Source organism: Arvicola amphibius, chromosome 2, assembly GCF_903992535.2.
Source record: "Arvicola amphibius chromosome 2, mArvAmp1.2, whole genome shotgun sequence".
Classification (NCBI taxonomy): Eukaryota; Metazoa; Chordata; class Mammalia; order Rodentia; family Cricetidae; genus Arvicola; species Arvicola amphibius.
In genome coordinates, this window is record NC_052048.2 from 129,763,005 (window position 1) to 129,775,843 (window position 12,839).

At 44.3% G+C, this 12,839-nt stretch overlaps 1 protein-coding gene across 1 annotated transcript in view; it reads right to left on the reverse strand.

The window, feature by feature from the left end:
• Positions 1 to 10,723: 10,723 nt before the first annotated feature.
• Clip4 (CAP-Gly domain containing linker protein family member 4) overlaps positions 10,724 to 12,839 on the reverse strand; it is a 68,325-nt gene continuing 66,209 nt past the window's right edge. The window contains exon 16 of the mRNA XM_038320117.1: positions 10,724 to 11,045. Within this exon, the coding sequence (XP_038176045.1) occupies positions 10,724 to 11,045 (322 nt within the window). The remainder of the gene's footprint in view (positions 11,046 to 12,839) is intronic.

Consider the following 12,839-nt stretch of genomic DNA (forward strand, 5'->3'; position numbering starts at 1 on the left):
GCCCTGCGCCACACTAGTTTCTCCCCCTGGAGGAGCCGGAGCCCTCCCGGAGAGAGATGGACTGAATGGCTCCACCACAAACCAGAGACCAAATATCACTTTCATTTTGTGCCAACTTGTTTTGAAGTGCCACATTTAAAAAATAATAATAATAAGGAAAACTTGTATTTTCAAGATGAGTTAGAAAGGTTTTTGAGCATGGGTTCATCTATCCTTTCAAAAGAAGAAAATGCCATTTTTAAAAAAGCGATCAGTACAAGGCCCGGATTGGTTGCGTCAAGTTTCCGTGCATGGTCCACTGTACAGTCTCCTAAGGCTTCTTTCCGAATTTGTGTGCTCTCTGCTTCCGTGTAGTCAGGACTGTCTGCTTCCGTGTCTCATAGGGGGAGTCGTAGATGTTTCCTTGCCTGGTGGACATGAGCCATTTAAGGGGTGAAGGGACAGAAATGAAGGAATTAATTACAATGACTTAGCATGGGGAGAGACGTTATTTACTTGGAAAAGAAAAACTCATAAGCTGACATCGCTGTGGGTGGTTTTTAGAGGCTTTTAATTGTTCTCATTGCCTTGTAAAAAAAATAGTCGTAAATAGTTCGTAGTATAGTAAAAACGTGTATATATATTCATCGAAGCGAAATGCATACATCTCAAGTGCTTTGCGGAGAATGAAACACCAGTAGATTCAAACCAGCGCTTCAAACGCCCTGTTAACATACCTCATGCCTTAAGAAAATCTTCCTACTAAAAGTTAAACACCGAGTGTGAGGTTTCCTACTGGATTTAAAACTCAAGATTGAAATTCTTATATTTCAGACTTTCCATTAATTCAGATCTGATCACCTTTAAAAGAAATAAGTAGCAGTGATACACAGACACATAGAAAGATACCCAATTGTGGACATGTATGTCGATACATGGGAGGCCCAAACCTTCCCATCCCAGAGTTCCTCCCCTTGGTGACTGACTCATTGGGCCATTCCAGGGGCTTAGACCCTGGCCCATCCTTCCCCAGTTCCCCCGAGCTTTCTCTCCCTTAGCCATGAGATCCTGGTGTGCTGGGAACACAGATGTGATCATATATTCATAGCATAATGTATACAGATCTCAGATGCAGATTACAGCAAAGCATTTTTCCTCCAGGTGGCAGTGAGGAAGGGAATTACGTGTTGCTTGGACAGTTGAGGTCGCTGAGGTTGATGCTGTGTTTCGTGGACGTTCTGAACCTGGTTTTCACAGATGAAATTTATTTCTATGAAATGGAATCGGGAACCCATTAAATTTTATACACATGCTTATGCAATACCGAGTTTACCTGTATGTTTTTATTCCCGTTTCCTTGGCTTCTGTTTTCTCATGTCCAGTTCACTGTGAAGCATCTCTTTGGGGGAAAATGGTTTTGTGACTTGCTAGGCACAAAGCATTCCCAAGCATAGGGACTGGGAGTGTGTATGCGTATGTGTGTGCGCGCACACGTGTGTGTCTGTGTGTCTGTGCACACGTGCACAACTTTCTTCCCACCCCCATTTCATCTACTTCAAAAGTGCCACTTCTAAGTGTAGGAGATCCATTGCGTTCTATGCCAATTCCAGACAACTTTTCCATTCCCTTAAGGCAGTTGCCTGGCCCTCAAATTGGTTATGAAATCTAAGGAGTCACTGGTAACTCCAGAGACTACTTTTCTATGACTGTCCCAAGCATTTCCCATTCGATGTCCCTGAGGCTGGAAGACTTGTGCAACCGTATGGGTAACAGTTCTGAAAACACTATCGGTAAAGTTTCGGGCTGTGCCAGCCTTGGCTCAATTTTTGATGCAAAAAATAGCCACACAATCAAAAAGCCTTGTTTCAACTCACAAAGCACTCCAAGAGGTTCCAGAATCTCACTTGGAGAAACATTGTCCTGAAGGTTGATGCCAGGGGAGCTGTCAGTCGCTGAGAAAACAGCTTCGGTTTCTGACTGTAAAGTCACTAAACAACTGAGCAGGCAGTGTGCCCCTGTGGCTAAAGAGCTAACTCTGTTATTATTGGGGGGCGGGGACTCTCCCCCCTTTCCTCTCTACAAACCTTCAGATTCAGGTTGTGCCTTACTACCACTGATTCGGATTTGTTGCTTCCCTCTAATCGTCTTTATTGGTATCGATGTTCATGTAAATGCCGGTCAAATCTTCAAGCCTGTGTCCATGATAAGTCAATAAACCACTCCACTCTGAGCAGCTGCCATGACATTAAGATGTTTCATTGAAGTTGGTGTAAACCCTAGGTGCCATGAATCTGGATTAGTGTCCGATAAATATTGTGCCAGCCATATGGTTATGGCAATTTATACAGATACTGGACATTAATAGTCATTAACCATGATAGCAAGTTCCTGGTAGAAAGTGAACAGGTCCAATTAAGGTTTGCAGGAGCCATGATAATTAAACCATAAGCTAGTATAATTATTTGTATCCCATGTCTGTAAAGAAGGAATCAAAAAGGTCATGGCTGTTCCACTGTGGAACAGGCGATTTGTAAGGAATATCCAGTTTGCTAATATGTGACGTCTCTAAATTATAGCCAATCAGAAGAGCTGGGACAACCTTCCTCTGTGACACCTCTAAATTATAGCCAATCAGAAGAGCTGGGACAACCTTCTCTAACGTACATTGTTTCACAGACAGGACCATTGCCTACAGTGGTGTCTGAGTCCTGGCCAGCTGGAGTTAAATCCACCTGTGGCACCTCCATGCACAGAGATAACACTGCCCCTGCCCTGCCACCCCTGGGGGAGAACATAAACAGTGAAGTCACAAGCAACCCTCCTGCCTGTAGAGGCTCTGGGGTTGGTTGCACTACCCATACCCAGGGCTCTTGGCTCTCCCATTGGTGGCATGGTTTCCCTTTATCTGCCCCTTGTCTAACGACAGTCATGAGAACACCATCCTGACCAGTTCCTTTTTGGCTCAAAAGAAGACTGTAGAGACCCTAAACTCCCAAATATTAAAGCTAAGCACCACAGAGAAGAAGCCATTTCATCAATTTAAGGCAATCTTTGGAAACAGTCATTTCCATATATTTCGTGAACCCTAAGACAGTAAAGTACCATATAATTGCAGAACAATTTTATTATTTTAAAATGTGGGGCTTTTCCATCCAGATCCACAGGGTGCACCTGTAAGCAATTCTAACAGCTGGGCTATTTTGATAGATTTTCTCCAGTAATATAGCAGGATTAAAAACCTTCCTGAGCGCCACAGTCCGAAAACAACACGAGTGTAAATCCAGGCTGCTCCACATCCACGCTTTCCAAGACAAGATTCCCGAAGCTGTGTGAAGCGCTGTCAATCTGTCTTTAGCTACCGACTTTTTTTTTAATGAGTCCCTAGAGAACCCACAATTTGACTTAAGTACATCACAGCAGCAGATGGTTGCCAAGTTGTGCACACACAGACACATGCCAGTGTTCCTGAATCCCTTGACATGATGCCCTGAAATCAAACAGGATGCCTGAGAAACGACAGGAAGGTTGTTATTAAGATTCTATTTTCACTCGGTACCCTGAAGCAGGTAAATTTAATTTCTACTGCATCCTTGAATACACACTCGTGCTAAGCCGGAAACACTCGGAAAGTCAGACAGGAACAGAGTGACTACGTAAATTAGTAGGGCAGGATGGAAAGTCCCGTGAAATAGGACAGAGGACTAAAGCCACCCTGCCCTCTCATACACGTGAAACACTGCCTCACCGGGCCACAGCGGTGCTGCCACGCTAGGCTCAGAAAACCACAGCCAAAGCCTGTTCTCAGCTCCTTCCCAAATCTACTTCTTGCAGCCCTTATCGGACACTCCTGTATGTTTCCCCTCACTCCACCAATCTTCAGAGACCTAAGGCACCCTGCAAACACTCACCCCCAGGGGCCTCTCGTGCAGCGCTCCTCTGCCAGCTGGGGCCAGATAAAAGCGGATTCTTATTAAACTCACTTCATTCTGAGCAACTACACTGTCAGGTCTCCCTAGATTATTTACAACATAAGGAAGCCATTTGCCAACAGAGCTGAACATCAAGCCGATGGAATTCAGATGATTATGGCATGCGGGATGGTTTAGCACGCATCCATTGCTTTGCCAACAGTGAGCAATCTGGGCAGGAGTTTGGGGGCTGTGTTAGATGGCAATCACCCACCGGGGAGACTCAGGCAAGGGACTGGAATTTTCTTTTAAAAATTAAGGAGTCCAGACATGGTGACACAAACCTGTAATCCCAGCTCTCAGAAGCCTGAGACAGAAGATCATGAGTTCAAAGCTAGCCTGAACTACACAGAAAGACCATCTCAAAGAAGGAGGAGGGGGAGCCCGTGAAAAAAAAAACCGAAGAGTTCAGTCTCAAGGGATCCTTTCAATTCTGAATTGTGTGATCCATGAGACTTCAGCTTGGTCAGGTAAACCCTAACGGTCATCCCATAATCTGCAGAGCATAGCCGTGTATCCTTTACCCTAATAACTCACTTAGTGCCAAAGATAATGAATTCAGGACTCAATCCCAGTGAGACAAATTAATTAAATGTAACCTTCACAGGGAAGCAGACCAGAAGGGTCAGCATCCATTCACGTTTCCCCTTCCTAGTCAAAATCATAAAACCATTAGCAAAATGAAGTAGGTCCGATGGCCTCCTGCAAGCCACTGTCAAAGGACTATCAGCTGTGTCTGATGGCCACCATGCCTTCAGCATCATGTGACTCGTAGCCGGCCATGTGTGCAGCCACAGCCTGCCGTCTGAAAGGAAACTCCTGAGACATCTCTCTCGAAGCTGGAATGGTGATGAGATGCCTGGAGCATGGGCAGTGGTCAATCTGCTTTTCTCAGGGCCCATTCTCAAGGAGAGGTGTCAAAGCCCAGAATGGACAGACGTTTCAATGGGGAGGAGTCTGAATTCCTTCATTCCTCAAGTGTTGTCCTAGTGCCCTGATGACAGGGAATTCCTTGAGGAGTCGCTCTTCCTAATTACCATAGGACGGGAGAGCCCCTCCTCTCAGATTTATAGCTTGCCTTTGGGTAGCAAATGCTAAAAGCCTGTTTACAATGACGTCCCTTTATGGCATATCTGGAAATAGAAACTCCAAAGGACAGTCAACTCAACATCACACAAAAGTAGAATGATGAAGACTGGAGGGAGTTTTCCTACAGTTTAGTATACCTGCTACTTGGTTCTTTAAAAAAAAAGAATCAAAATCCATTTCACTTTATTTTCGAAGTATTATTTATGTAGTTAGTATTCCAAAGACCTCAAAAGAAGCCATTTGACACGCGGAAATTCTTTTCCCTCGTTGTGCATGCCGATAAGCAACTGGCGATGGCGCTAAAAGAAATGAAGCTGAACATGACAAGGGATTTTCCCCTCACAACATGGGACACGAAGTGAGATCACAAGACTCTCAGGCAAGCTCTTAATTCCCTAACCTCCATTCCCTTCGAAAAAGAGGGAAGAGCGGGGGTGGGGGTGGACTCCAGCGTTTTTACCACCCTCAATCTGAGACTGGCAATGACTATGAGAGCTCTCTCTAAAGTCTCACGGGGTGTTTTCCCCAGAGAAGAGGACAGCAACACTGTCCGTCACCATCTCCACCTGTACCATCAGAAACAGCCAAGGTCACCGACGATGTTGACCTGGTTTTAAGATGGACCTCTGCGGTGACAGTGACAAGCAGATAAGAACGGCTTGGAGCCGCGCGTATAATTTTAACATGATTCAGTCTGGTTTGATTTGTTATGTGAAAAATAATAATTAGTTCAGTCATCAGTGAGGCAAATGCATCTGGGCAGAGCTTCGAAGAGTCCTGTGAAGCTGGACAGACAGGGCTTGACTTCTGTCAGACTGACACAGAGGGAACAAACCCCTAAGGTTGAGAAATAACTGAAGTTCAAATTCAGAGAGTCTCTATTTGATCTCATTGATCTAGTTGAGACAACTGATAACTCACCCAATCTTGAAATCAAACTTGTCCTGACAAGTCCATCAGGACACATGTATGTGTGTAATTATCTACACTGTGAGATATTAACATGCGGGACTGCTCTACAGCTGTCCTTAAGTCAGATTCGTGAGCATGTCTTCAATACTGGTGATGGCTAAGAACAGATTATAAATAATAGCCCCAAACACTCAGAATATCAAACACACTTCCAGACCATCCACGGTGCACCGTGACCACACACTTTCTTTCTTTTTTTTTCTTTTTTTTTTTTTTTTTTTTTTTTTTTTTGGTTTTTCGAGACAGGGTTTCTCTGTAGCTTTGGAGCCTGTCCTGGAACTAGCTCTTGTAGACCAGGCTGGTCTCGAACTCACAGAGATCCGCCTGCCTCTGCCTCCCGAGTGCTGGGATTAAAGGCGTGCGCCACCACCGCCCGGCTACCACACACTTTCTTATTGGAAAAGTACGGTGAGTAGGTGATGGGACTCACTGTTGATTTATCACTACGAAAATTCAACTCATAAAAGATAGTGGAAAAGGGGAAAGGGGAAAAACCTCCACCCCTTGGTGCTTCCCCTGAGGGAGAGCTATAAAACAGAAAGTTTCATTCCCATCAAACATAATGAAACCACATTAATAGCAGAAACACAAGCCCATCTTCTTTAATCTCCCTAGATGCACTTTTCTCCCTCTGGTATAAAGCATGCACAAAAATTTGAATAGAAAACCTTTTTTTTTTTTTTTTTTGCCTAGGTAAAGGCATCATGTCATACCGTAATGGAATCTTAGCACACCCTATAAGCATAGTTTGGCCAACCCAATCATGAGCCTCATTAGAAATGAGCTTCTTACACTGTAAATGAGGACTGGCATACCAAAGGGCCTTAATTAAAAACAGGTGGCAATAGGAGCCTTTATTAACAGTATACTTGTATTACAAGTGAATCAAAGGGCATAATTTTTAAAAAGCTTTCCTACTGGCTTGCAATGTTACAATATACATTGTATGTCTCTGTGTCAAGGATTTAGGTAACAAATATCCATCCAATAGTTAAAAATAACTCGATAACATTCCTCACTTAAAATGAGTCTGTTACATTTCTAGCCATTGGTCAATGAAATTTAAGCACTATTAGCTCAAATTCTAAACAGCCTCAAGCTGGAGCTCTAAGAGGAAACTATTTAACAAGAGACACCAACGCTGTGCACACTTTCAAGCGGTACAGTTAGCTCTCTCTCCATTAGAACCAGAGTACCATGGTCCAAAGCATGGTCACGCCAGAGAGGGAGCTATCTCAGCATCCCCATCTGTCTTCTTCCCTCCCTTCTGCCACTCAGCATCTTTCCATCTCTCCCTTCTCACTCCTCCAGGGCGTGGTGGTCCGGATGAGAATGCCACCCTTGGAGTCACACATTTGAACACTCGGCCCCCAGATGGTGGCATGGTCTGGGAGGTTGAGGAAGTCCCACCTACTTAGAAGTGTCACTGGAGGTGGGCTTTGAGAGCTTAAGGTCTCACCTGCTGCCAGTCTGCTCTCTGCACTTCAAGCTTGCTGCTGAAGATGGGGCTTCTCCTTTCCTGTTCCTGACTGCATGCCTCCCACCACCACGATGGTGACTGACTCCTGTCCTTCTGTCAGCTGCCTTGGTCATGGTGTGTTACCATAGTAACAGAAGAGTAACTCAGACCTGGGGCAGAGCTGGGATGCTGCAAACGAACCTTTCTTGTCCTCTTCCCTCGTGTATCCAGTAAAATAAACCCGTCCATGACCTAATCTCTCAGTGTCCCCTCTCTGACACAGGTATCTAAGCCATCGGTGCCTTCAGTGCCTCTGTCTGTTCACTGGGCATTGCTGAGTGGCGGGCAGGTGCCGAGGAATGGCCTAGGCTTGAGGATAAAGTGATGAGCAGAGCAACCAAACGCCAGCCCTCCACCTAGTGCAGGAGATGAGACGCAGCAGATTGTTGGTCATGGCTTTTGGAGAGAAGTGAACCAACACGGGGCATGAGATATGTAGGGAATGTGACAGGTGTGAGTGTGAGAAGTGGGGAAACATGAGAAGTGAGGGGCGAGGGGGCATGGCGGCACGCGGAACTCTGGGGAGGGGGACGGAGAATTCCCACCAGATTCTACCGTCTTAATCCAGATTCACTTTTAAAGGAATCACTTGAATTAGAAAATCTGAACGCTTAAAATCACACCTCCCCAAATTACTCTGAAATATAACCCAGCGTTCTGGGGGAAGGGGATAGTGCTTTTTAACCAGAGCTCAAATTGCTCTCCCTCTTGACCTGGACAAACAAATGAGCTGCAGCCCACATGCAGGAGAGGAGAGGAGCCTTACCAGACTGTAGAATCACACTCTTAGGAGCTTCTCGCATACGCCCAGGAAGGGTGACTAAAAGCCCACTTTGTCTTGGAGAGTAAAAAGTATGAAACCTCTGGATATGGCAGAACAAAAGCACCCAGCACCCACACCAGCTGCCACTGCCTGTACAAGATCAAGCCAGCATAAGCGAGCAAGGGGCTCAAGACGCCTCCCCCACCCCAGCTGAGGAGATATTGGCCACTGACTGCGGCGGGGAAGGAAAGGTCAGTTCTCTTCAAGAGGGCGTCTCTTAGGGGGTTGTCCATGTTCTAGTAAATGGCCCTATACCCATGCACACATGGACAGAGCTAATTAGAATTAGTGAGTTTTTCAAAATAACAAATAGATTAATAAATCAATAAATAGAGCATGTGGTGTGGTCAGGGGGACACAGTGAGGGGCATCCGAGAGGAACTGCAAGTAGGGAGTGGATAGATATGATCAAAATGGATCACATACGTGCATGAAAAACTCAAAGAAAAAAATAAAGTCCTAGATTAAAGACCTTTAAGACTCTTCATTATGAGGATAGGGCAAACCTTAGCCATTATGACGGGGTGGAGCTCAGCGCACGTGGACCCCAAGACACTGAGGAGAGTTGCAGATAGGATAAATGACACAACACCGTTCCAGCATCTTCCCTTTTTATTAGCATTCAAGAAGTGAATCTGAATGACATTTAATAAGTAAAACACACACAGACAAAAACACCTAACCTGTGCATGTAGCATACATAAGCATATACATTATGTGGATTTATTAATCCCCATCTAAATATGAAGAGAACAACTGGTTTTTGACCTGAAAAATAAGTTCGGTGTTGGCATTGCTGTCTTTAACATACAGTGGTTAGTATTTAACAGGAAGAACTACAGATCCCAGGCTCGCTACAGTCGTGAATTTTTTTATTATGGTATAAATAGATTCTAGGAAATCATTTATATAATAAAATAAGTTCACTTTTGAATTGCAGCAGTCATTTTCTTCAATCAATAAAAATATTCCTTGATTATAAAGCAGCTTGAGTTTGCAAATATATTTCAGGAAAATAACTCTATTTGAAATACCACACTTAAAAAAAAGGCAACCAAGTGACCGGATTTAGATTTTTAAGATAGCATATTGCAAAACAGTTCAGCAGAGTATATTTCTAAGCACAAAGCCAAGTTCCGTCCTGAAGGATACTTTTAATTTCATAAAGCAAACTGATCCAATATTTGTGTGGTAGTTTCAAGTCTAAATATTTACAATAGTGGATGAGTTTTTACACGGAACAGGACAGAAACATCAGAACATATCCACAAGACCAATGTGTAACATTATTGCATGGCTATCATAAAGCTTAACTGAGCATGTGCCCAAGACAGTGAATGCATCAGAGCAGTCCTGCAGCAATGCAGCAGGCACAACTCCTCAGCTACAGCTAACCCCACCCCACCCGAGCCCAGACGCCACGAACATCCGAATGGACAACACACCCCGCCTAACACATTTTCATTTGCTTTCTTTTGTGAAATACTTTTTTAAAAAGTCTTTCATATCCCAGGAGGAAATGATGGCAAAATCTCAAAAACAATAAAATAAAAAGAAGAAAAGTGCATCATGTTTCAAAAGTGCTGTGCGTGTGTCAGGAACAATGTTAAATAAGTGTGCAAAAAAACTCTGCCTTAAGTTCATAAACTTAACTTTTTGCGGTGCGCACCGATGGGGCAGTCCAGCAGCAGAGGTGACCTGAGAGCACGCTGGGTGCAAAGGCGTGCGGCGTGCGCCGATTCAGGAGACCCGCGTTCACTGTCAGCTCTGGTTCTGGTAGAAGGAATTCCAGCTCTGTGGTTGGCAATGGGTGCAAGGTGGAGCCAGATGCCACCAGAGCCACCTTCCTCCCACATCCTAACTACTCAGAGGAGCCTTTCTACTGAAAGGGCAAGCAAACACGTGAGACACACCCGTTATCTGGCGTCTGCTCTCTAGGCACCTTTTAGTAACAAACTGCAGACAGATAGGAAGGTTCCAGAACACTTGGACAGGAAACAGATCGCGTGAGCATCATGAAGCTTGTGAATCCACCTCTGTGAAGACTGTAACACCATGTGCAAAAATGAAGCCAAATGGCAAAGTTGCCATCACACATTGCTTAATAGTGCATTCCTTTTTTTTTTTTTTTTTTTTTTTTTGAGTCCCAGAAATGTCTAGGGACCTAGTTTTTAAAAGAACTTATTTTGAAATTTTCAAAAGTACCATGACCCTCAAAGTTCTTATGTGTGTTCCTTTGGGTTTTTTTATGAAGATTACTGTATTTTCAGCTTTTGCATAATATATAAAGTAAACCCTTTGTCATAGACTCTATATTACATCTAGCACATACACATATTCAGAGGATTTCACTGAATACCTTAGACATTTAACTTAGCAACTCTCGTCGACAAGCTTTGACCCATTGATTCCGCGGTAGGTCACTCTGCTTGGCCTAACCAGCACGCCATAGTTTGGCTTGCAGGTAAAATAGCGCTTGTCACCCACGGCGCCGTCATTTTTTCCCTTGGCACTGCGGAGCTCCAGTCCAAGCCAGATGCCTGAGGCAAAGTCCGTGGGACCCACATACCTAACGGTAGCCATTTCGTTGGAGCTTGTGAGCAGGACCTGAGACCCCTCATGCAGCTTCGTGGTCCCCTCAAGGCCACCTGCCGTGGTGGTGCTGCTCCAGCTGCGGCGCAGAGTGGACTTGGACCTGCCCAGAAGGGAAAGGAAGAACTGGCCTTAGACATCAGAGCCACTGGACGCAATTTCCACATCCACAGTGGGGACGCCCACTGTTACCTCCGCATCCAAAGTGGGGACGCCCACTGCTACCTCCCCATCCACAGTGGGGACGCCCACTGCTACCTCCCCATCCACAGTGGGGACGCCCACTGCTACCTCCCCATCCACAGTGGGGACGCCCACTGCTATCTCCACATCCACAGCGGGAATGCTTACTGCTACCTCCACGTTCATTTAATTTACAAAAAGAGAAAAGTTTATGATGACAACGTTATTTTTATTTTTGAGCAATACAGCATTAGATATTTTTATTTAGGTTGACTTTTCTATTCCTCCAAAGAATCTAAATTATAGGTGAAAATCTTGTTCTTTTTTTTCTATTGTCACAAGGACATTTTTTAATATCACCATTTCTCTTTAATTAAATGTAAAAGGCAATTTCCATTCATACAGCTAAAAGACATTTGAATCTTTTTCCTTTGTTTTTATTTTTGAAATTATAATTTTTAAGATTTATTTATTTATTATATACACAGTGTTTTGCTAAAGTGGGCACCAGATCTCATTACAGATGATTGTGAACTACCATGCAGTTGCTGGGAATTGAACTCAGGACCTTTGGAAGAGCAGTCAGTGCTATTGACCGCTGAACCATCTCTCCAGCCCCAAAATTATAATTTTTAAAATTGGAAATAGCAGTATTAGGAACATACTTCTAATTTCTAAATTTTTTTATTTTGGCTCTTTTAATACTGCAATTTATAAAAAATATATATTCACACCAGGCGGTGGTGGTGCAAGCCTTTAATCCCAGCACTCGGTAGGCAGAGGCAGGCCGATCTCTGTGAGTCTGATGCCAGCCTGGTCTACAAGAGCTAGTTCCAGGACAGGCTCCAAAGCGAAAAAATACACATATCAGGTTTTTCACATACATACACAGTGAAAGAGAATTTCAATAATTAGGAAAGATACACATAACTTTAAATATCAATATTTTAAAGTAAAGGAAACTGGCGTTCTGAATGTGGTAAATTAAAATTTCCTCTTATACTCTTTAAACTTTAAAATATTTCTTTATATGAAAACAAATCTTAAAACCTTTAACTTTGGGAAATAAATTTTAAATGAAGACACAGGTCTCTCTCATGGACTCATCTACCCCTCCCTCCCACTAGCACAGCAGGGCCTGGGCTGTGCTGAATAGCATTCCTGTCCTACAACGCATCTGCTAAGATGCTCTGAGGTACCCTTAGCACCTGCCACCTACCTGACTGGAACAAAACAGGCCTAAGACCCTACTGCCTTCCAGAGCTCTCTCCCCTACCCATACTGCCTCCCAGGGCTCCATCCACTGCCCACAACCCCCACCTCTGTGTTCACAGGAGGCTGCAGACCCGGATATTCACAACAGAGACTGTACCTGGACCTTGCTGCCCTCTCACTCTGGACCACCAGCATCATGTTTTAGGGCCTGCCAAGGTTACCTGGAGTCTTCTGCCTTAGGGCCCTGGTCCCTCCCTTCCCCTGCCCACTGCAGGCTCAAGGCAAAGTCTTGGTGCCCAAACTGCCTAACACCTTCCTGTAAAGAGGACTGGGTCCTACTTCCTTTACATTTGTTTCATTTTCTACATTGTTAAAAGATTAATTCATCGTGTGTCTGAGTGTACCATACATGTGTGTGTTGGCTTGCGCATGTCTGCGCCTCAGGTGTCCTCCACGCTGTCCACTTAGTTTTTGAAGGCCATTCTCAGCCCTGAATCTA